Raw genomic sequence first — 25949 nt, forward strand, 5'->3', positions numbered from 1 at the left:
ATAGCATCGGTGTGATATCCCGAATGTCCCAGGTTCAAATCCCATAAGACTCGAAAGAATTACTGTACAGTTTCGGTTAAACAAATATATATTACAATCTTATATGATTAATATTGATTAAGCCAAATGTATGACGTCCGTCGGCAGAAGACGCCAGCGGTTAAACTCCGTTAAAAAGTGTCCAAGTAACAAAATACGCAAATTACGGCAAAATGAACAATTTATTGAAATTTCTTATTGGATATTATATTAAACATTGCCAAAATATCCGTCCCATTACTTCGTAATGGGGAAGTTTCTCGACCCGACTGGCAACGTGGAAGGTAGACACCTGGGAAGGTTGGATGCCCAGGACACCAGGAATCTCCTGGGAATCGAACCACGGACCTTGGAGTTGCTAGGCGGATGCGATACCTTCCTGGCAACCCCCCCTATATCCCCCCCATTGATGTTTGATCCCCTATGTACAACTTTGCACAGTTACCTTAATGTATTGAAGACTTATGTTTTTAGATAGTATCTGTTATAGCTCTATGGTAGAGCGCTGGACTGCAATGCTCTATGTCTTGGGTTCGAATCCCATTCGGGTGTAGCAGAATTCAGTGTATATGATAGATCACATGTAGTGGCATGTAACTTGTCTGCGATCTAAAAGCATATTGTAAATTATTATAATTGTTTTTTTTACTAAAAAACAATAAATTGATTACGATTAACTATACGTACTTTATCTAAGTTGTAATGTTCCAGTATATGTAACCGATAGCACCGTTGTAGAATATGACTTTACACATTTTTGGTTAAAGCAGTCTAATTTTAGTCTTAGAGATTTTGTAACTCATACTTCAGAATTACTTCCGCAGAAATGGAAATTCTGCGAACGTTTTATTCTCCCAATGGAATTTATTTTTACATTGAAATATCACTTGACTCCTTTTGGAATCGAACCCTAAACCTTCGGCGTACCGCTCCGATGCTCTACCTTTGAGCCATGAGTCATACAATTAAATTTTAACTTTTACCATGAGGTTAAAGGTAACTTGTTCACACTTGTAATAATAATTTAAAGTAGCCCAAGGTAAATTACTAAAACGCTTGTAAACTACTAACGTCAATAAAGTGAATCAGCAAACATATTGTGTACTTTTTACCTCTGATGCGATTTGATCCACACACATCCCGAGCCACAATCCGATGCTCACCCTTTAAGCCATGATTCGTACATGGACGCACACAATACCGTCTTGTTGCTTAAATGCAACCCTTTTCCACTTGTAAATCATTGAAGTATAGTCGATGTAAACAAAATAAACCATTCGACCAAGGTAGCCATTCAATTCTGTAAGGATTTAAACCAAAGACGCTTTACTCAAACAGATTCCGAACGCTAATTGGATAGAGAATCTGCATAGCTATCTAGCAGAAATGTTTTCCAGTCAGGTTTCAAAAATAAGCCCGACAAAATAAGCCCGGCTCCCGGATTTTGATCTTACGTAATAGGTCATGTGATGTTTCATTTTATCAATTTACCTTGTGTTTACATAACTAGTAATGAGAAACAAATGTATCATCCTCCAGCTTTAGGTTTTTCCTGCAAATTAAAAAATACTAAAAAAGTCACTTTATTAACATAATTACAGATTTGTCAAATACCTTAAACATCTTTTTACAATATCTTTCCCATGACACTTGGTTGGCATCAAGACATCCTATGTTCCATGTTCCAAGAAGCAGGAAAATATTTCCGATACAAGAGTCATCTAAAGAAAGTCCACAGCTACTAATTTCCTTAAGGGATTGTGCAGGCCAGCATGGTGCAGGCCAGCAAAGCACGATGAGCAGATTTTTTCCACTGTCTATTTTTGCACACTGTAGGGCTGCGGATAGGAACTGCACCTAAAGATACGAAAACATTGTCTGACAGCAAATAAAAACTTAAAGAAATAACTTGCAAATATACTGTTTAAATGATGTCTAGTGAAAAATTAACTTTCAAACAATCGTGTGTGTCCCTCAGGTTGGTACGAAAAAATGGCAAATTTCAGTGAATTAACGAGTAGCCAAAAGAATGTTTAAAACGAAAAGCACTGAAGATTTATTAACTCCTCGCTGTATACGTCTGGAACCCCTAACAACTAGGCTACATCTGATGAACCATAACCATAAATTTCTACTGCAGACGATCCACTAAACAGTGTAGCCATCTATTGATAAGGTATCTAGTTTTACTTCATTAATTAAGCCCGACATTTTAAGTCCCACTTATTGTATAAAAATTCGGCTTAGAATTTTGACTTGGAATTCAATAAAACTTAATCTATTACATCTATCTATGAGTAGATCTACTCCTAGTCTGCACTTCTGTCTGTCTGTGGCAGCACTTTTTTTTTTTTTTTTTACTGATGGTTTAACGAGAAAACCAACAACTTAATCGAAATCAACGTTCAATTTGGATTATGCCGTGGGATTTTTGTCAAATTCCATGAGATGTCGTTTTTCGCAGATTTTGACAAAAGTGGAAAGGCTCCCACTTTTCCATGCCAATGTTTTATTTTTTCTTTACATTAACCCACATATAGCAAACTATGAACGATTTAGTTTCAAAATATAGCGACGTTGAAGAATATTAGCTTTATTTTGACCCTGTTCTATCAAATTTAGTCTAACTATAAACTAGCTTATTATCTTGTCTTTTTGAAGTGTAGCAGTACAAGTTCAGATCTTTGATTTTTATATTGATATTTCTTTGGACGAAAAAGAATGTTATAATTAAAGGTAGATAGGAGGTTATCACAAGACGTTTTTTTGCCAAAAGATTTGGCAAAAATTAACAACAAGTGATGGGCATATTTATGTGACAAAAAAACAAAACAAAAACAAAAAAATAAAATAAACGAAGAAAAATAAAACAAATGAAAAATACAAACAGCCTCGTCCGTTGAAATTTGCCATCCCCGCACTCAGTTAGCCAGTTAACGACAGAATAACAAACCAACATGGCCAATCAATGTGAATGACACTAAAGAGAATCGTAAGATCGAAAAAGAAGAGAGGGAGAAAGGGAAGAAGGACATTTGACGTCTCTGGAGCTAGAAAACAAACATTATCGATGATATTTAAATTCAACTAATTCGTGCTAATTTTAGAACCAGATCGAAGTGTTTCAATGGTAACAACAGTTTGTGAACGAACTGGCAATATTGTGCCAGCCGTAATTATTAGCCAATGAATAATATGAAGGGAAACCGAATTTGACTAGAGAATTAAGAACTCTTATTAGACGGGTTCTTATTAGAAAGAGTATAGGGTTAGAGAATAACAATAACGTGGGAAAAAAATTGCAAGTGGGCCGCGTTCGACGATGAATCCTTCCTTCGTCGTATTTTTGTCGTAGAAATGATTCAGTTGTGATGTGTTGCTTGTTTTCTGTTCTTCTGAGTGGGTTGAGTTTGATGCATATTGTTTTGAAGATAAAGGTGCGTCTACCAACTTATTTTTTGTTTTGTTTAATTATTCAAAAGTTGCGAATGGGGGAAAAAGAAAGTTCCCATACTCGTACGACCTTTGAAATGCAATTGTGAAGAAGTGTTCCCCATCGACCATGAGACCAGCAGAATTATAGTATACGTAAATTAGAAGCACCATAATGATTAACAGTTTGTCAGATTTAGTTTACAATGATTCGACGATTCATTTGAATGACCGACTGTTCATTTGCCAGTTGACATTTCCTTTTTTCGTTTCGCGAATTACCTCATTTATTTCTTGTCCTTCTTATCGGGTTTGATGAAATGTTTCAATATATCGATCGGCAACGGAAATATGATGGTAGAATTCTTTTCAGCTGAGATGGTGTTGAGCGTCTGAAGGTAGCGCAACTGTTAAGGGCACACACAACAAAAAATGGTTAGAACAATCATTGTTTTCTTTTACACCTTAAAACATTAAATATTTACCTGAAGGGCGCCAGGTGATTCGGAGATTATCTCCGCAGCTTCCCTAAGAGCGTGAGAGGCTTTTTGTTCTCCCTCGGCGGCAATGACTTTAGCACGAGCTTCACGGGCAGCCTCAGCTTCTGCAGCCATGGCTCGTTGCAGTTGCACTGGCAAGCGAACGTCCTTACTGTTAAAAATAAAAGGCCCATAAATCGTTAACCACCACACATTAAAAAGACAAATAAAAATAAAAAAATAAAAAAACTGATTCAATTACATTTCAACGCGTTCCACTTTAACACCCCAAGGATCGGTGGCTTCGTCCAAGGAGCTCTGCATCGTATGGGAGATGGTCTCGCGTTCTGACAGAACTTCAGCCAAGTTTTTGGTACCCAGAACGTTACGTAGAGTCGTGGCCGCCAACAAACGGGTCGAGTGGCTGTTAGCGTACAAGTGGAAAGTTAATAAACTGAACAGAATAGGGCAGATTGTAGGAGTGACATAGGAATAATGGGATAAGGTAAAAGGGATTTTTTGTTTACAATTGAAGAGCCAAGAGAGTCGCAACGGTAAATGCAATTAACGAAAATGTTGGTATACGGGAAAGTACGTAGTTTGGCATTACAAAAATTAGGTACCTGTACATGACTCTCTGGATTCTAACATGCATCGTGTAGGAGGACAAGGCAAACGTGTAACTGTGTTGTGTTTTTATGCTATGCGAGTGACATGGCCCACACGAGATGTGCAAATGAATCCATTTAAAAACAAAATGGTTTCATTTAAGGCGAAAATTGAATCGTGGTCGAATGTTATGTCTTTGAAATGATCTACTGACATTGATACTTGATTTCTAGTGTCTTTCTTACGGCCTCCGTAAAGGAGGAACGTTTGAATAAATTATAGTGAACGGGTTCAATTTTAGCGGGAGTATCAATCTCAGTAGTGTGTACCTAAGCCCATACGCAAATCAAACTGAAACTTATGACAACAGCGAAAGAAATTTCAGAGCACAGTAGAAAAAATAAATAGAGAATAGGATTGAATATCGTAATAACTATTCAGGTATATAGAAAACAATAAAGATGAGAACTGAGCATGCGAGGTTTTTTTTTTCTTTCTCACGCAACATAAAAAATCATCTAATCAACAAATAATTGAGAGCCAAAATGTAAACAAACAAAAAAAAAGGGACTTATCGTCTTTGTTTAATTCAAATAACACACTCGCAAAATGGTGTTTACTGTCAAAATCAAATAGGTAACGTGGAATCGCCCTGCTTTAGAAATGATAACAATCGCAATCCATAAAACTCATTTGAAGAAAAGATGATTACATTTAATAAATTGAAAACGAAGACCATAAAAAAACAAAACCAATGAGATCGATAGGATTCGTCATTCAAAATGAAAACAAAAAAATTGATATCATTTTAATTGCATGTTTGCCAGCTCTGAAAGGGGAGTAGCGGGGAGGGTGTAATACTTGTATAGCTTACGTTCTCATTAAAAACGACTGCGAAAATGTTTGTTGCCGTTATTGTACGTGCTAATAGGCCCTTAACACTAACGAACTCATCGATTCACATCCTCCCTCAAAAAAAAAAACAAAGAAAAATGAAATTAATGTAAAAAGAAATGAAAATTAACCAAAGTGAAGTTTCGCCTATGGTTTTATACGCACCAAGGCTGGCAAAATAAAAATATGTATAGAAAATACACTAAATAGCTGGTCATGTGTTCGGGGAAGGGGAACGTTTTTTTTTTAACTTCAAATTTCGTTTGCCAATATTCTAAAAAAAAAAAATGTCTGCTCCGACCGGGCAATACGAAAGAAAACAATTACCGGGGGTAGTGAAAGAGCGGGCGAGCTACATTCCAAAATACACTAAAAAGGGCAATCGTATCAACAAGGAAAATAAACAAATAAATAATAAAACAAACAGGGTTCTAATATGTGACAAATTGAGGCTGGAGATAAATGGTAACAAAAATAATGAATGTGTTCTATCGGTGGTACAACTGGTGGTTCATGAACTGGGTTAGTGATTTAGGCTTTTGTTGTGTTCCAACATTCGTTAAAGCCGCCTTTTGTTTTCGTCTTTTTTTTGTTTTATTATTTTTTTGTTTTTGGTTTTTTTTTTTTTGAATTTTACCTGAAATTTTCCACATTGGAAACGGCTATGGTTGGATTGTGCACGCGGTAATAGACGACCGCGTCGACGGCCACCGTTACGGAGTCACGTGACAAAATCTGGACAATATAAAGAAGGATCATGCAAACAGAGAATGAGGAGATGTGTAGGATGTAGGCTAATAACAATTGGAATCATTTCTGAACCAGATCGCAAAAAAAAAAGAAAGAAAGAACGGCGTGAACCGATTAGGATTTCGAGACTAATGTGTGGTTGTTCTTTTTTTGTTTTGTTTTTTAAAAAGAGAAGTGTCCTAAAAGGAATTCTGTATAGTGATGGAGGTGTAGAAGAAAACAAAAAGCTTAACAAATTAAAATTAGAAAAGAAACAAAACAAAACTTAAAAAAAGAACCAATGAATGAAAATTTATATAGATCGATATGGGACAAATCATTTTTCATTGTGCCACCGTCCGTTAAAAAAACTTATTGGCGATTAATTAATTAATTGTAATTAAGTACCTTCACCTCTGGGGAAAAAAACAACAGAAACATAAAATAATAATAATAATAATGGCACGGCTCGATTTGGAGAGACATAATAGTGACCAAACACACCTGGCATTCAACCGACGGGCCTATTAGCATATCTGTATTGAATTAGCATGAAAGATGAAAAAAAAAACTGCACTGCCTCCACCGTTTCATTTTTCACTTTATTGCGCCCCCCCCCGACCTCCCCGTTTGATTTTATTTTTTTCTCGCCGAGCTTTAGTGTCAAAAAGGAGAAACTGAATAGTGCCAAGCTCTTTATTTTTTATGAATGACGACACCGATCTGAAAGAAAACGAAAAAAAAAAATAAATAAAAAAATAAATGAATAAAATAAATGGAATAAACAAAATAAAAGAAATAAGCAGGTTTAGCTTTAAATATTGATCCATGCAAATGATGCATTTCATCAACAAGCAAAAACTTCCCACACTCGTGCAAGAATCTACTCCAATTTTGAAACGAAAAAATAAATAAAAATAAAAATAAAATAAATAAATAATCAAATTAATTAAAGGAAGGTAGAAAACACAAATGTCGGTGTGTTTAAATAAATCAAATTAAGGCTTATCTACAAAGGATTTATCGTATTAGTTAATTTTGTTTGTTTTTTTCTTTTGGTTAAGACACGGCAAATGAACTTTTATTTTGTTTTTATTCGTGTTTTGGTGTTGCAAAATTTAGCTTTTTTTTTTTTGTTGGGTGTTTATTGGGGCTAACCTGTAGTCCTCGACGTTGTTGGTGGCCATGATGGGGTTTTTGACACGGTAGTAGACTACGGCGTCTACGCTCACCGTGACCGAGTCACGCGACAAGACCTGCATTAATAACACAAGGTGGCGGTGTGCAAACGTCTAATATTTCTCGTTTTATTCCGCCCGCTTCGTCCCCTCTCTCCTCACTTTATTTATTCATTCTCTTACATCATTATTCCAGCAAAAAAAAAATGTGTTTAAAAATTTGCATGTATAGAATCACGAAACGTCATCATTCCCTTTGTTTGGTGCAATCTCTCACTATGTTATGTCTCTCTCTAATATTTAAAAAAGAAAATGAAATGTGTAACGAAAAAATAAAAAATGAAAACAGGAAAAGAGAAAACGCCCCCCCGAATAAAAAAACGCTATTTGATTGAGGTTCCACAGTGGTATGTAGGTGATGTTGAGGAAGGGGAAAACAAATCAAACCCAAAAAAAAAGCCAACAGAATAGAAATGAATCATTGATGTTTTCGGGTATGAACAACCCGTTCCCCAAATCAAATTCTGAGATGCCTTTTCTTCTTGATCGGATAGATCAGTTGAAAAAGAAAGATCGTGCCACAAAATAAATGAAAGGAAATCATCGTCGACGTAACAAGAAATTTAAAATCGATTGAAACAGGCAAAAAAAAATAAAATAAATTCCCTTTCTGATCAATTAAAAAATAATAATAATAATAATAATTAAAAATTCAATATTAATATTGAAAAAAAAAAGGGAAAAATCTACGCTGTGGTCTGTTGAACGTAGCAGAAAACCAATCACCTGAATATGTGAATATCTCCATTCTCTTTCGATAAACTATTATGAATCCTCGTTCCTACATTGCCGCGCCAAAATTCAAAATCGCCGAAGACGCGGGAAAAAAAAAAAATGGACGGGACATTTTCATCTTCAAACCGAAGGAATCGAAACCATTAAGGAGAAGGACAATGAACGGTAACGCGTCATTTAAAGTACGAAAAACGAAATAAATCCCCAGAAAAAAAAAAAAACCAAGACAAACACAACAATAAAAGAGAAAAACGATGCGCTTACCTCTTGCGGTGGGACATCGAATGAGACGGTACGAAGATCAATTTTACGATAAGTATCGATGCAGGGGACGATAAAGAAGATACCGGGACCGCGGGCGCCTCCTTTGAGCAAACGACCCAAGCGGAAAATGACAGCTCGTTCGTATTCTTGTACCACCTAGCGGAGAACCAACCGTGAACGATTTAAAGAAAACATTTATTTTATTTTTTTTTTTTTCAAACATCGTAAATCCCAACGTGAAACAATTCGAGATAAAAAACAAAAGAACGGAAAGGGGGGAACTGAAGATTTATACGCAACTCTTTTTATCCTTCCGTAACGTCTTAAAACAACACGAAAGATTCACCGACATCGGGAAAGCAATAGATTAAATAGATTGGGAAAAAAGAGGAATGTTACTCGTTGCATAACTAACCTGCTACTATTTACGACATCCATTTGTATACGTTGGCTGCTGTGTGTGCGCTGCCATTATTTAAATCCTTGTTGGCTTGTTGTCGACAGTCTAATCTTTTGCTTAGAGAGGATGAAAAGGGAACCCTTTCTCTACGCTGGACTGCATCCAACATCAACTTTCCAATTAAGGCAACGTCCCGTTCCTCGTTTAGATGCGTTGCTTTTGAAGATCAAGTCAAAGCCCTTGTACGTCGTTCTATTCAGCATGCCGCTACAGTCCCGCATCCCCATTCTCTATTTTTTTTGTTTGTTGAGCTCTACTTCGTGTTTTTACTAAACAAAACGCCACATGAGTGTGGAGGTAGTCGGTTGGTCTCTGGCTCTATCGTCCCCCTTATTGGCCGGAGAAGCCCTGAGCTAATAATGCGCTCTCGGCTAAACAACAAACCTGGCTCCTTTTCTCTTGCTTCAATGCTGTTTATCTCGGGAGAATACGTGACAAGGAGCGGGAAAAGGGAGAGGTCTTGAATATTCCTCAAGTGTTTTTGTCTGCACTGCGGATGAATGCGTCTTCATTTTGACTGCGTTGTTTCGGCTGGACATTTATCTGGTCCTTATAAACAAAAAGGCGCATCGGCTAAGAGCATAGCATAAAAGCCTCTTCTTCAACAGGGAATGAAAGTTACAAAATGCCATAGTTTTTGGAGAGGGGATAGCGAGAGAAGTTTTTGATAACTTGGTTTTCTTTCTTTCTCATAGTTTGTGAAGCTTCGTTTCAACCTTTTTCAGATGAGTCAAGTTGTCCGGAGAAACTAACGATGCATATGTTCATTAATAATCACGGGAGCGTTTGTAAACGGATTGAGAAACGCAGTGTTGAGACATCACGCATGATGACGCACTAACCGTATTAGGGACCGGTGCCAAACAGAAACGTCGATAAATTGAAAGCGAAAAGCAAATCGAAAAAAACAAAACAAAAACGATTCGAGATTTAAGCCGATTGGTTGAAATGGTTTTCACTCTCTAAAATATACTGCCATTAAAAAAAAAAAAAAAAAAGGTGACTCACCTTGACGGAGAAGCATAGCGAGAGCGGGAACGTGGCCAAAATGAGCAGGAACGAGAAGAGTGTCAAGATGAATGCACAGATGCCAGGGCCGCCAGGGTCTGCTGTTAAATAGAAGAAAAATGATCGAAATAAGATTACGAATGACTTGACATCGGCATTCTTCCTCCGTTTAATGCCACCCACATATTTGTCTTATTGCTACCGTATTAACGGAAAACAATCGAACCGCAATCAATCCAATCGCTCTTATTCACATGGACACAATACCTTTCGGAGGCGGAGGCAGTTTAGAGCAGCAAGTCAAAACAATAACAACAATTCGAAGAGAAACAATGCGAGCATGACCATTGTCAATTGGTTTTTATTCTGAATCAATAAAGGTGTTGAATGCCTTGCCTGCCGAGCCACGAACAACGGGAGGACCCCAAATCCTAGTCCGGACTGGATCGGACAAAGGCTGTGGGTAATCGGCAAAGGAGGTGCTGTACTTGCTCCTGAATTCGGACGGTATTGATGAGGCCGGCTCATCTCCGTTGCCACCGCCGCCAAAACGATCCGAAAAGGAAGAGTTGATGGGCGCTGATGCCAACTCTAGGGCGAACATATCCCGACTGAGACCTACCGACCATCGACAAGGCCGACACTGCCTCCCTCCCGCGCTACTCTATTCGTTCCCGTCTGCTCCCCTACTGCAGCTCACGAGCTGCGTCCATCTGCGATTTGTGACACCTCGCGGCGTCTTTTGTCGGTGCACGCGTCTATTCTGCCCGACGCACTCTCTTCGCCTTTGCCTGTTCATCTTTGCAAGCACCATTGCATTTGTTAAGCCTGACATGCCTATAGTAATACACAAAGCGTGGAACGTGTTACACATCAATTCTAAGAGTAAATCTAGGGGGCCATCGGGATAAAAAAGAAAAACGCCATCAAGACAATCATCGGTTTTGATGCCGGGCCCAGAGTTTGAAGAATTCGATCCAAACTTTTGATTGTCGGTCTTGTCAACACAATTTGTGTTGATTTTTTTTCTTCCAATTTTCTATCCCACTTTCACCATTTCATTTCTTGTATACGTGCCATCATGTTCCATGCCGATTTGAGCGCTATCCAAACTTCTGTGTTTGCCTTTGGCTACCGCCCGCTGTCAAACGCAACTCACAATTTGCTTTGTGACAGAGATTTGATTTATGGCAACCGCCGTCGCTTGCCTCACCTCCATGATTCATGAGGCTGACGGCAGATTTGGTGACTGTAATCAAGCCGAACGGCAGCAAATACAAAGGGGCCACATTCGCGTTCAAAAAGAAATGTCAAAAGAAAAAAACGGGGTGAACGTACAACACACAACAAAAATGGAAGAAAATCCCCAACTCCGTTTGGCCGACCAACCATCGAGCGACGCTGATGTTGCGGGTTCTTCCCCCCGGAGGAAACTGACCACTCTGTTTCCTGTGTTTTCTCTTCCCTTTATAATGTTTTACATAGTAGATCTTTCCTTTTTTTTTTCGCCTTTCCCTTTTCTTTCTACATTTTCACATCAAACTCGATCTCCCTAGCGGCTGAATACATCTTATACACGTAATACTAACTACATAAACGTGTAGTTGTATAAACACACACACACACACACACACACAAAAAAAAATAAAAAGGAAATAGAAACAAAAAGAAAATCCCGGCCACTCTATACTGCGTTCCTTTTGTGTAATGCACGCACGCGCGCTATATTCGCTTGATTGCATTATTTCAGCGCGGGCGGAACGAGCTCAGCTCTGAATGTATAGTTCATCATGGCAGCTAAAAGAACGAAGCAAGGGGGAAAAAAAATCAAATAAAAATACAGAAATAAATTACATATTTATAAAGGATGAGAGACGGGGGGGATAAAGGGTAGTGCAGAGAAAGAGAAAACGTATAAAAGAATAGGGCGCCAGCAAAGAGTGGCAACTTGACTTAAAGAAAAGAAAAAGAAAATGGCGCTTCGATTGTCCCTCGTGTTATACTCTAATCAAATCGCTTTTGTGTGTGTGTGCCACCATTGTGCTCTTGTACCTTCATCCGGAGACGTTAAACCTCTTCTTTTATGAAATTGGGCTTCTTTTAGGTTGACTTTGTCCATACACACACACACACACACACACACATATAAAAAAAAAAGAAGGGGGAAGGGGGAATAAAAATCATTCATCTGTAGAGAGAAAAAGGCAAAAGAAAAAAGAAAAAAAAAGATTTGATCAAATGGGCGGACGTGAAATGAATAGTGAGGCCAATCTTCTGCGTTCATCGTCTATCCTTTCCGGCCACGTCTATAATGATTATAGCCATCATATATAGACACATGTCTCGGCGATATAAAGAGAGAAGAAGTTCACACGTCAGCATCATCTTCTCAGTCAGCCGCACATCACAATGCGCCCAAAATTGACATGGCCCAGTTTCTTTCTTTTCTTTTTGTTTCCCAATCGACCAAACCAAAAAAAGATAAAGACTGTACAGAATGTGATCTACTATTCTTCACGTACCATACACACAGCACTGATTGGCTAGCGGAAGCGCTTCCAGTGTTGAAAGTCATTCGATCTGGCACCGTCGCCGTCCCCACGTATAATGATCGACTTGGGAAAGACGACCTTAATAGACACAGTGACCATTGATGATTGTAACTGTTACGTCGGCCTTCCCTTTGATTTAATTCATTTTTTTTGTTGTTGCGTGGTTTTCTTTAAAAAAAAAAATCTAATTCTGTTTAACTTCTAATCGTCTTCTTATTCTAGAGACTATAGCACCGGATCTCACGAAATGCAGATGAGTTTTGTTGGCTCTGCCGACCGGAAGATGTTTGACAGTCGGTCTCGAAATAGATCTATCGTTATTAAATGCTATCACGTTCCTTTCCGGTGTTTTCCTTTTTTTTTTACTTGATCCATCCAAGTCCCACGTATTCCGGCTGAAGCTTCGAAAAGTATTCACTCGTTTACTTTTTATCCATCCCTTTTTATTTTCCCCGTCTGCCAACGTTTCATCAGGTCCATCCTCCAATGCGTAGGATAGGAAAGCAAAATCGTACAAGAGCGACAGGCTTAAAGAAAACATTAAATCTTTGATGGATGTGGTGCGGATGCACGTTGAACAGACGGGGCAAAAGAACCCAAGACAACAACAACAACAAAAAAATCAATTCCGGCTCGTCGCAAGTGGAGAGATATCCGTAGGAGATGATCGATTTTACTACACACTAAAAAATAAAAATAAATATGATAGGGGGGGGGGGAGGGGGGTGAGTGCTATCAGCGTTGATGAAATGGCTGTAACACCAGCGTTTGTCGTTTCCACCACAAGTAAAGCTTTCGTTTCCTTTTTATTACTACCGTCAGGACGGGCAAGTCCATAACAAACCCCGACGTTGTTTGATTGCTAATGGACGACGACAAATGCGCGGATGGCAAGATGATTGAAGCGACCACACAATTCGAGATAAATACAAAGACGCAGATGGTTCTTTTGTTTGTTTGTTTGTTTCGTCCTATTGAAACCCCAAAGTCTTCCCCCCGCGCAATGGTCATCCGAGTGGTTGAGTTTCCTGCGTCCTAAAACATGGGGTCCAGTAAACAAAACAAAACGGGGGAAACTAAAACTATAACGGCCGAAATGAGACGGGAATGAATCCACTTAACATGGAGAAGTTTTGGCCGGGCTGATGCGAGCCGCAGAGAATATTGCGCTCTTCGAAGCGAAAGAAACAAGAGAGAGACAGAGATCCCCGAGATGAGATATACTGCGCCAATCCACCGCATGATGAATGGCTCACTGAGTTTCTCTGATGCTAACAGCGATGCGCGTGCGGATGACGGATGATAGTTTGCGGCCTTTTGTTTTGCACAGCGAACCCGAAGGCGAGTAAACAAGAGGACACAACAACATGGAAGGGCAAGTTCACATTAGCGGCTGGTGGCCGTATGCCATTCCTTCCTACACTCGTGTAAAAACATGCGCCTCTCCATGGAAAAGAAGAAAAACAAATGAAAACAGCAAGACAAAATAATTTTAAAAAGAATAAAATAATACAAAAAAAAAAGGAGATCTAGAGAAACAAATGATTTAGGTCCGGACTAAAAATACAAAGACAAGAGGAACGAGACGGCTGTGTAACGTCCCAAATCCGGGCATCATCAATAACACAGTTCTCGGCTACGAACATTTTCTACAATGCCACACGATGTCATGCTGAATCACGTCCCGTATTTTCTTGCCATTTAAAAGCTTAATTACATCGTTTTGTTTTGTTTTTGTTTTTGAAACATTCAAATGTTTCCTTTGTGTGTTACAACGTTCTTCTAAAAACAAGACATTTTTCTCTTCGTAATAGAACCGTGTTAACGACGATAAAAAAAACTAAGCTCCATTTCCTTACCGGAAAAAAAGCAATCAAAGTTTTAAATCGAAAAGAATAAATTAAAAAAAAAAAAAAATGCTAAAGTTGGGTGAGGAACTTCTACTTCAATTGATTACAAGAGGCTTTTGAGAGCGCGGATTTAATTGGTCTTTGAATTCTCTGCGAAATGTGGGAAAATACAAAAGCTCTGCCCTGGGGGGTGAAGTGATGGATGATGAGATACGAGGGATGGAAATGAAAGGCCAACAGAGAAAGAAAAAAAAAAAAATAAATTAAAAATAAATTCCAGCCAAAAGGCATTGTGTGCAAAACTTGTCCGTGTTGCCTTTGTTGAGTTGCGTGCGGGAATCCGGATGCAACCCAATTAAAGTCTTAACTCGGGACGCGCAAAAGCCGGCCGGTAACAAAGAGCAACGGCACGCGTCAATCACTGGCGAACGTGACGTGGGAACTCAAAAAGACACACAAGTGGCCCAAACGGATTTCAAGCAGCAGCAGCAAAATTGAACCCTTCAATCTCGGCACACAAGCCGTCCGTAAGAGTCTTACGGTCAAACTAAGTTAACCGTGAAACCGTCGGCTCGGCATTCGAGTTTTAGCCAATGAACGCCATCGAGAATAACTATCGAATGATCCACTAGGCAAAACATTTGAATACCCCCCCCGATCGAATTTGAATTTTTCTGGCTGCAACTTTCAAATTAGGCAAATTGCGCACCACACGATAGCAGACGCTATCGACTCCCTTTGTTATCGATATCTTGTGCATCGTGCAAAGGACACCCTGCGTCGAATGTTCAAATAAGAAGAGTCGCAATTTCAATGGATATAACCAACTGCTTTAGAGTGCGGAAGTGTTGAAACGAAATGCGAGATGCGCTCTCAACGTGTCATCGTCTATTTATTTTTTATTTTGTTTGGCCTTTAAAACAACTGCAATATAATAGCCCTGACATTTCTCATTTCCCAGATGGAACTTCAGTCGAGTGCCGCAAAGCTCGTCGCGATGAAGACGCTCGGAATATCAAAGAACGTCGGACGGCGATCCAGCGGCCAATCGAGTACATCCATTCCTTATTTGCCTTTCGAATTTTTGAAGAGAAAAAAAAGATACAAAATCCACAGACGTGATGTCATCGAGGACAAATGCCAACTTGCTTTTCCTTCTTGTCCCATTTCCTTTCTACTCTCAGCTCTTTACTGTCCCAACTTGCCAACGGCTTTTCTTTGCACAACAGCAACATTCTGCCGAGCTTCCGCACGACCCCAACATGTCGTACAGGTTCGCTGTGCGATCGCCAGACGTCGTGACCCTCTTCAGCAGACAAAAGCGGATCGGAGTAAACTCCGCACGCCATCGCCTTATGATGTAAAATAGCTTTTCGAAAGGCATCCTACTCTACGTGCGCTCTTTCGACATCAAATATCTCTGCGCATTGCATGTTAAGGCCAAAAAGAGAAAACAACAAACTTTCTCTGGAGATGGACGCAGATGGAGACAAAGGGACGCCGGAGCCAATGAAAGTTCTCGCGCTCCGCTGAATGGACTCGCAATTAGCCATCCATCAACTGAGTATATTGATATATATATATACACTCTGCTGCTATGACGCGCACATGTATCGACCCCTCCGCGCGCGCTCCCCACTCGGAACAGTTGACTTGTTTTTCGAAACTAACTATGGAACAAGCGAGAGAGTCATAGCAACTCCTCCATGAGAATACGACGCCCCAACGAGCTGCGCTTCTACACTAATGAACCGCTAAAGCCATAAAGCCGTCGAGTCAATCAGAAAAGCCGCTTGATTTTCGCTTATTTCAGACTAACAAGTGACGACATTCATGCCTAGCCTGTCACACAGCAACTGTTACGCAACTCCAATGTTTGCGTGAATTCAAACAAAAAAGGAGAATTATTTCTTTTGTGTTGGAGAAGGGCCGTGTTTGTTGATCATGTTGCCGATCCAAGTTCGTACAGCAGCTGGACAGAACATGTTCCTAAGAGCACGCACGACTAGACGATCTCTACGGAATCACGAGCATCGAGCGTGAAAGTAATTTTTTTTTCGTTTTAAGAAATGAAGTTGGTTGTCCGCACACGAAAAACAAAAACATCCTCTGAATAGGCGGACCCCGAGCAGCGTTCACGCAATCCAACTCACGCCACCTTTTCCCCCCGTTTGTTAACAGTAGCGTCAATGAGACCTAACATGTTGTTTTTTTTTCCCGAGGGTCTTTCTACCCGCCGGACGTCGAGAATGGGTCCGTTTTATAAATACATTTTTGTGCTGCACACACACACACGCGTGTGTGTGTGTGTCCAAGACGAGCAAAAGAACAAAGGAAACGAAAGATAGGCTGATCTCTTCATTAGTTTACGATCGGACTTGTGTTTCCTCGACACCTACGGAGCAGCCGTGATCGTGGAATAAAAGACACGTGCACATTATATTCTTCACGCTCTCTTTCCCACCTTTAATGAAAATCAAATTTACACAGGCCCTTATAGCTATTCCGTTTTATGTCTTTTTTTTTTTTCCTGACTGACTCTGATATAGAAGCAAAATGGAAACAAGTCCCACGTAACAAAAAAGAATTCGTGTTTCCTGCGAACATTTTCCAAAATAAAGGGCGTCGTTGGACGGGCGATGATGGCGGAGGAGGATAAAAAAAAAAGGGGGAGGGGGGCGAATAAAGTTGATGTGAAAACGGTGAGTTGGCTGCCAAATGATGTTCTTATAGTCTATGCGAATAAGGCAGCGGTAAATGGGCGAGGGTAGGGTAGGGGGGAGGGGGACTAACGACGTGATAACTTTGACGAGAGGTGCCGGAAAGAATCCCAAGACGACGAAGAAGAACATCTAAGCTGATAGGCTCAATTGAGCGCCGGCAGCATCGCAGAGAGAAAATGGAGGCAAACGAAGTTTGTTGTCTCGTCTCTCGTCGAATAATAAGACGAAGATGACGTTTCTTTTTGACATGGATAGAGCTCAGAAAAGAAGCTTATTTCAAGACAAACAACTCTGAAACAAAAAATAGATAAAACAAAAATACACTGAAGGGAAGATCGTCTTTCGTGTTTTCATATACTACACGTCCAATTGATTCAAGTCTCCTCTTTTATCCCCCCGTGTAACAGCATCGATCCAGCCGGAATAAAAACTTTGTCCGCCTCTCCAGTTATCCTGTCCATCAAAAAAAATCCTTCCATCTCTCTTTTGTCTCTTCTTTTCATGCATTTTTAATAAAACATTTAAAAGAAAACAAACAAAAAAAAAAAGGACATTTGATATGCGAACAAAAACATGTCCCCCCCCCCTCGCTGTATAACGACAAGCTGGCCAGTGCTACAACAGACGTGAGTCGTATTAATATATTGACAACGTCACGCGGGATAACATGCAATTATTCCGTTATCATCCACTGGATTATTTTATTTTATTTTATTTTTTTAACTTTGATGTGATTTTGTAAAGGGGAAAAACGAGAGCAAAGACCTTTGTCGGATTGATTTTTTCTCCTACACCCGACGACGGGTACGCCAATGGACGTTGTGCGTGACAACCAAACCCACAATTGCGGATACCCAGGGAACTCCTTATCATTTTTTTTTTTCTTCTTCTTCTTCTTCTTTACTAAGAGAAGCGCAAATGTTTCGTCCAAATGTGACATTTTTCGCTGTGAATTGCCAGCGCAACAAGACACAAAGTTCACATCACTCAACTACCGCGCCCCATCGTTGACACGACATTCAAAAGTGAACGCCGTCACGCAACAACATAATGGGCCCAGTGAAATAAAATTGAAAAAAAAAATCATTTCAAGATGCGATTGAAGAAAAAAAGTGAAATTATATAAAAAAATTCACCAAGTTTAAATGAGGCCATCAAAATTGAGCAAAGGGCCTTCATTTGACCAAATGCGTTTCATTTGGCACGACAAAATTTCGAGTGAAAAACGGGGATCGATAATTCCCGGGGCCACGTTAGTCCCATCCGCTTAACGAACATCAAAATCACATAAAAATATAAAACACGCAAGAAAAAATTGCAACGGTGCGATATTGGCACAATGTTCTCACGGCGCGTAAACACCAAGCCAAAAACGGGTCAATCAGCTTCAATCTTGACGATGAATAAGATTAACGGATAATGCAGCACAAAAAACAGCTTGTAAGCAAAAAGAGTAAAGCCACTCGATTTCAAAAAAAAATAAACAAAAATAAAAGAAGAAGATCTGAATGAATTCAACGATGCAGAACATGGCCAATGTCAAATAAAAAGGAGGGACTAGCAAGAAACGAAAGACCAAGAGTTCCATTAGGGAAGGCAGCCGGTCGGTCGTAGATCATCTTTTTTTCAAAGAAGATTTCATATCGAAAAGCGGGAGAGAGAAATAAGATGACAGGGGCCTGTGCTGCTTTGCTGGATAGTTATCTCCCCCCTCCAAATTAGAAGCGCCGTTATAAAACCATCAATCACATTCACCAATCATCTCCATCCTTCCCTTTTTTTTTTCTTCATTTCCTCGTTTAAAAATACAACAATAATAATTCCGTAGAAAACGGAACGTTATTGCAATTCGCCATCAAAACAGAAAACATTGTTAAAAAACAACAAAAACTATCGTCAAATGTGTTGTTTTTCCCGCGCCTTCTATTTTTAGAAAAACAAAAACAAAATGTCAGTCTCGGGATTTGTAACGAACGCTTTTCTCGCATTAAACTCGAATGAAAACGACCGATTATGGCATTGCCGCTTGTTAAGTAATCCGACGAGAAAGCTTCCGTCTTGGATTCATCGCCTTTTAATTGGGCGCTTTCGAATGACTTGAACAAATGGCCATATGCAAATCGTTTCTTCGATCAAACTCGCTTTTAAAACTAAACAAACTATAAAACGAATTAAATACTTACAAGCCAATCCATTTTCGCGGCAGGTTTCTTTCACGCTCTTCCACATGGCTCTCGAAAAAGAAACGTCAATCGAAAAAAACAAAACAACCAAACCAAAATAAAAACGACAGCGCGTTCCGTCGTGCCAGTTGACCTCTTTATATACCCAAAAAAAAACTGATGGCCGTTGTCTCGAGTAACTGACCTTCTTTTTCCTCACAAAAGAAAAACACTAACCGTAAGGTTCGCACAATGTGGCACGACTCACGCCGATGGCCCCACACAGTTTCACTGATCGTCTGTTCCCCGTCCCCTCTACCGAGGCAATGAAAGAAAGAAAGAAAAAAACAAAAAAAATAGGGGCGAAGGAAAGAGAGGACACTGGAACGCGAGAGAGACGTAGCGCGCCAAACGGAGAAAATAAACAAGTGAACGGGCACACAAGAAAAAAAGAAAAAGAAAAAAAAAAAAAGAAGGGAAAGAAATGAAACGAAACACGCGGCTTTTGAACGCGGGACGGGTGTCGACTGAAAAGAAAAGACGCTTAGGAACTTGTTCGGGAGTCGAAGCCAAGACGGCGAGTGTGACGGGATCGTATGGAGAAGCGGGTGGTGGTAAGCATTCAAGGTGGCACAGGGGCGAGGTCCACGACGACTTTAGCCCGCAGTGCAGTTTCGAATCGAGACGTCGACATCGTAGAGTAAAGAAAAAAAAACAAAATAGAAAAAAAAAAAAAATCAAATAGATCAAGACGAGAAGAGCTCGTGCAACGCGCATGCTCATAACGAACATAAGCTTCGTGACTCCACCTCCTCCATCCTCCCCCTCCCCCCCCAAAAAAAACGAGTCGTAAAAACACGCACGCTCTCGCAATCACACACGTCCGCATTGCAACGAATTTCATGCGGTTCGTACACGACGCAGACTTTCACTTTGTCAAAAAGCAATTTCACCTCGAGCGGCTTTTTCGCCATCGTAATATCTTATTGAATAAAACGTTTTTATTTTGGGAACAAGAATCAAAAAGAAAAAAAATGATGGGAACTTTGAAACTAAAGCAATCGATCGTGACTGCGTCATCATCGCTGGTAACAACAACTCGCATTATACAACCCGCAGGACAGCACGACACGGAGCTCGTCTAATGGTTTGATTTCATTCGGCGTTGGCTCCCTCCAAACTTTTGGTCGGGGCTCTCGCGCAGCTCGACACGGGCCATGCAGAGAGATTGCCCCGTGGTTAAACAAAACTAGCGGCGCCCCAACTCTGTAAAGCAGCTGATGCCCAAGAGTTTCGGGCTTCGGGTCGAGTGAGCCGACTTAAGTTAATTGAACGTCATTTCGCCACAGCAGAGAGCGTCGAATCGCGCACGCCGGCCGCTCGGAAAATGGCCACGCACGGAATAAATCCCCGCTTCATTTTCGTTTATGACTACACAGGCCGATGAAAAGCCGGCCCGCTAAATCAATGCAAACTAATTGGCATAAATGAAGAGGGAAATGCCAAAGTATGTCGCTATTGTTTCGTTGACAAACGGCCTGTTTTTTCAAAATGAATTCCTTTTATTTTTTTAAGACTAAATTAGACGAGGGCTGTTGTAAAAACATGACAATAAAATGCAAGCCAACCTTATTGCAGACGCTCTTGACGTATATGCAGATTGAACCGTGAGCGCTCACAAGTTTGATCAATCAGCTTTTGACTACACGTGAGGGGGTTAACAGAAAGCAAAATTTCATTTCACTTGCAACACAAGACAGAAATCCTTCTCTCCTTCTTTGTGTGTGTGTGTGCGCGCTCAACATTCACGATGAAACCAATTTCAAAGACAAATAGGACCCAAAGGAGAAGATGAACCGCGCGGGATGCCGAGAAAGAAGGCAAACGGGGAGCGTGCTCAAATAGATTTTCGTTTCACATTCCCATGACGATATGGATTACTTTGCATATTTCAAAAAAACATAGCCCGCTAGGATGGAGAAAGGAGAGCCTTAGGAGTTCAAGATAAATTGACCCTGTCATGTGCCTCGTTCGATATTCACCCCCCCCCCCAAAAAAAAATAACTATGAACAAAGAGAACGGTCAATTGCTTCAACGATCGAGAAGCACAAAAAAAAAAGAAAAAGGATGTGGCCGAAGAATCTACTTCAAACAGAAGGGTCATTACAAATCCCCTAGACTACTTGTGTTTGTGCACAAGATTGGAGGACATCGACCAAAGTCGAGATCCATCTTCATCGTAGACGTCATCTCTTTTTCTTTGCCTAGGTGTCTCTCTCTCTCTCGTGACGTCAACTTCATTCCCCGATTTTTCTTTTTCTTTTGTGGAGCCACTTCAAAATGTTTTACGATTCCTTTGGCGACGCTTATCACATCCAGTTGCTGTTTGAGGAAACTCAAACTAATTCCAAAAGAAATGAAAAGATTGTGGTTTTTGAAGAGGAACCCCCCTCCCGCCGATCATCGTTAGCTTGTCAAAGACACTACTTCGTTCTTTTGTTTTCTTTGTGTGTGTGTGTGTGTGTGTGGAGGGGGGACATCTTGCGCGTTTGGCAAACGCCAGCAAACGCCTACCGTCCTACAGCGGCCATCGTTTGCCCATTTTCTTTATTGATTGAGGAGCTTTTGCCTACCAACATAATCGTTTTTGATTGCAGTGACCACAGACGAAGGCAGCGGTGGCCATATTGGGTTGGATCGACGTCAATGTTAACGCATTTAAAACAAAATAAAATCAAAAAAATATTCATTTTCTCTTTGTTGTTAGTCAACAATTTTTCCTACATCGCAGGAGTAGAAGAAATAATTTTTTTTTTTGCAAAACAGGGGGGGGGGTTGTACGGAACTTCCTTCCGGATTGATCCGTGTGCAGTCTAATAGAACGACGCAGAAAGAAGGTAAAAAAAAAAACAAAAAACGCGGGAGCCAAAAATACATAAATGGGGCGGTACCATCGCAATGCCCCACATTTTTCTCCTTTTTGTTCGACCACGCGTCGAAGATGGCCGGACTGCTCTAGAATCAGGCGTGGGCGCCAACACACACACACACACAAAAAATAAAAATACTACGATTTGTGGATGGGGACGAACAAAAATTCCGCAGTTTGGCCTCCCTTTGCGTTCCATTGGACACGATTTATCGGTGCGACTCGATGATTGGTTTGATGATGTCGGGAGTGGGGGAAAAAAAAAAGATAGATGAAAGCGGATATACAACGGCACGTAGAGAAAAAAAAAAAACACATCCCTGCCAGTTGGAAACGACAATTCAAACGCGGTTCGTGGTGTTTGCCAATCTTTTTATTTATTTTTTGCTATGTCAATTGTTGTTGTCCCCTCTGAGGAGAGGGCTGTTATCGTCATTTCCTCAGCAGCTCTCTCGCCATCGGATCACTGCTGCTTCGATTGACTTGGCCCCAAACATCAACAAAGGCCAAACCAATTGATGAAAAACTATTGCATGTGTACATCTGTGTGTGTGTGTGTGTGTGTGTTTGTTCCTTCCTTCCCGAACCCGTTTTGTCTCCCCCCTCCCTCTTCTTCCGGGTGTTCTTGCTATTTTTCAAGTCAACGCAATTCAAAAAAAAAAAAAAAAGGAGGGAGGGGACGAAGACAGCAAACAAACAAAAATACACAAACTGAGCAAGCAAACAAAGAAAATCAAAACAACATAAGGTGAACTCCATTGCAACCCACTTTTTCTTTTTTTTTTATTATTATTATTACGAAAGGCCAATCTATCAAACTGACACGCCATGACGCCAGCGGTCTCTATATCGAAGAAGAAAGGGGAGGAAGAAAGCGAAGCATCTCCAACCGAAAATGTTGAAGAGGATTTTTTTGTTTTTGTTTTTGTTCTTTGATATTTTTTTTTCTTTCTTCGTTTCTGCTGCTGATGTCGATGGTGACGGATGGCTTGCGGATACGCCATCGAGCAGTTCTAATATTAGGTCAAAATAAACAGCTAATACCGAATTGTGTGCCCTCATAACTGTCTCCTCCATTGTTTTCCCTTTTCGACACGTTTTGTTTTCCCCCACGTTCGTTCAGACTACGTTTTCCCGCGATTTATCAACTCGTCTATTGAAAAAAAATGAAATTTACGGAAAAAAAAAACAAAGAGAAAATCGAAAGAAAAAATAATAATAATCACGTGATTCTAAAAGCAAAAAGAAAATTCGGTGGCCGGTCATCCAAATCTTGGCAACGAAATAAGGAAACGGCAAGGAAAAAAAACAAAAACAAACAAACGAATGAAAAAAATAAAATAAAATAAAATGAAATAGTTTCTCCAATAGCTCGGCCAGCTTTTTATTTATTTATTTATTTATTTCATTCTATTTTTTTTTTTCCTACGCATTTATCTTCCAAACGTGATCTATCGTCTAATTAAATCTAGATAGCATCGTGATCGTGCAACGCTGACGTCCCTCAGATGCAACTTTCTAGCACGGCCGCACATCTCCGATTCACACGAGATTATTCGGCGTCACTTCTTCTTTATCTGATCCCATTTTTGCGTTCGGAAAAAAAAAAAAAAAATAAAATCCCGCACCTTTAGAACCAACAGCTCAATCCCGCTAGGTATAGAACCGTAGTGCGCAAGACCCTCCCTTCGAACCTCCCATTCACCCATTTTTTTGTTTTTTTTTTTAAGGAGGGGGGAGTCTCGTGTTTGGATGTCTTACCTCCTAATTGAATGTTGTGCATCCTATTGTTCACGTAGACCGAAGAGTAGCCGCTCGGCGGAGCGTGAGCAACAACGGGAGTCGCAATCGGGATGGCAACGTCGGCCTCTCCGTTGTTTTGATGCGTGCCGTCCACGCCCGTGATGGTAATGGTCGTCATCGTTGGCCTGTCGCCGGTCGGCGGCACAACAACCGCCGGCGCCGCCACGTTTAGCGAAGACGAACCCGACGATGGCGAGGCCGCCACAATCGCTTTCATATCGCCACCTTCCGGGTCAACGGGTCCCATTTTCGTTTCGTCGTCCGCAATTTCAAACGACCGCAGAGTTCGATTCTCTTTGATTTTGATTATTTTGGAGATTTTTGTTTTTGTTTTTTGTTTCTCTTTTCGAAATCGGTCGGAAACAAAGGGCAGTTTGGACACGTCCACCCTCTCCAATTACGCAACAGTCTTCCGGCGGAGGGGGAGCGTTATGATTTCAAAAACACTCACGAATGTATTAAATCACGTCGCTGTGTTGTCAAAGCCGAATGTTCCATCGTTGCCAATCTGCTCGCATTCGTAAGATTTAAAATCACAAAGAGCGAACAAGTTCCTTTCGACAACCTGATCCCGCACCCTCTCTTTTGTTTTTGTTTTTTTTTGTTTTTTAAAATTCTTATTTCAACACAAAAACAAATGAAGAACGTCAACCGATAGAGAGAATTGATACTAATGCAGGGCCCGAGTGCACGTGTATGTCTAATATCAACGACGACTGAGTTGTGACTGCGAATCACCAGCGCCTGTGCGCGACTCCTGGCCTCGTTCGCTGACGTTATCGAGCACAGCGGACACGGGAGGCGGCAAAAAAGACTAGGGAAGAGCAAGAAGAAGATGAAGCCTTTACCCACTTCCCCAAAGTCCCCCCCCCTACCCTTTCATCCTATCCCCCTTTTTTTAAAAAATAATAATAATATAAAAGAGTAGCCGCTCTCCCGACCATTGCGTGACCAAGTCGACCTGGTAAATGACACACATCACCGGTGGCCCAAACGACCGATGATTTTTCTTTTTTTTTTTCTATTTTCTTCTGCGATTCGTTTTGAATTAAAAAAAAATAGAAATAAAAAAAAAATGGATCAAGAAAAAAAAAAAAAAAATGGTAGTTGAGCTAGAGATTGGATGAAGGACACGTCCTTACATAGAAAAAAGAAAGAAAAGGAGACGATATTTACTTTCGCTTGGTTGCACATCTCTATATAGGAGACACACACACACACACGAGGAGATTGCTTCTGTCGCTCTATTCCCATTTGGCAGCGAAATGATGGAATTAGATTGATTCGATATAGGAAAAAGACATTTGGCCAGTCAGTCATATAAATACGCACGCCGACCATCTTCACCCCCCCCCCCATACCAAAACTTTCCTTTTTTTTATCCTCCTCGGTCTCTTCTGTCCGACATAGACACTTATGAAAGTCGCTATCCAGGCCAGACAGCTAAGATTGAATCAAACGAAAAAAAAAGGATAAAGAAAAACTGGGAACGCGGTCGACAATTCATCTCTCTATCGCGGGACACGGCTATGCCTTTGACACAACAACAAAGCTGTTCTTTCCTTAGCGTTGACAACAACAACAACGACAACAATCCCGAGAGAGAGATGCTGGCCAAAGAGAGAGAGAGAGTATACATCGAATGTAAACTTTTGCACGGGAGCTGTCTTCCAGCTACCATACGTCGTTTCAAAGTGCACCCTGGCGTCTTCTTAGAAGCATCCCTGATGTTCCTGACACACGCATATATATATACACAACCTCCTCTACCCATCTTTGTTAGACAGGAAGGTATGTTCCTCTCACTATACACCGTACACAATCACGGGGGGGGCTTCTACTCCCAGAAGGATGTCCATACAAAACGTGGGGACCTGTCACGCTGGTTTATAAGAGACTTCGACTTGAAAAACATAACAAACAAAACACAAAAAAAAAAGGCGGAAATGCTTTCAAGAAAAGTCCGAAAGACACGCAAAAGTAGATGAACTCGTTATGGGGAAAAAAGAAAACGAATCCATCACGAAATCCTTTTTAGTTGT

At 40.5% G+C, this 25949-nt stretch overlaps 1 protein-coding gene and 1 long non-coding RNA gene across 13 annotated transcripts in view; one reads left to right on the top strand and one right to left on the bottom strand.

Moving 5' to 3' along the window:
* Positions 1 to 1652: 1652 nt before the first annotated feature.
* Positions 1653 to 25949, bottom strand: part of LOC116932676 (mechanosensory protein 2) — a 36687-nt gene continuing 12390 nt past the window's right edge. For 2 of the 12 annotated variants that reach the window (XM_032940460.2, XM_032940467.2), the window contains exons 4-9: positions 9888 to 9988; positions 8420 to 8575; positions 6091 to 6188; positions 4213 to 4374; positions 3957 to 4122; positions 2719 to 3878 (exon numbers count right to left, since the gene is read on the bottom strand). In XM_032940460.2, the coding sequence (XP_032796351.2) occupies positions 3759 to 3878; positions 3957 to 4122; positions 4213 to 4374; positions 6091 to 6188; positions 8420 to 8575; positions 9888 to 9988 (803 nt within the window). In that variant the 3' untranslated portion in view covers positions 2719 to 3758. Of the gene's footprint in view, positions 1897 to 1960; positions 3879 to 3956; positions 4123 to 4212; positions 4375 to 6090; positions 6189 to 8419; positions 8576 to 9887; positions 9989 to 10283; positions 10571 to 15751; positions 15891 to 19195; positions 19743 to 23865; positions 24628 to 25949 lie in introns of those variants that run through there. The other 10 variants (XM_045180191.1, XM_032940463.2, XM_032940461.2 and 7 more) reach the window with 10 other exon arrangements.
* On the top strand, positions 21327 to 23262 carry LOC123477027. The gene is made up of 2 exons (XR_006652179.1): positions 21327 to 22852; positions 22909 to 23262. It is a non-coding gene; the product is annotated as an uncharacterized LOC123477027 (long non-coding RNA).

This window comes from Daphnia magna, linkage group LG10, assembly GCF_020631705.1.
Source record: "Daphnia magna isolate NIES linkage group LG10, ASM2063170v1.1, whole genome shotgun sequence".
Taxonomy (NCBI): Eukaryota; Metazoa; Arthropoda; class Branchiopoda; order Diplostraca; family Daphniidae; genus Daphnia; species Daphnia magna.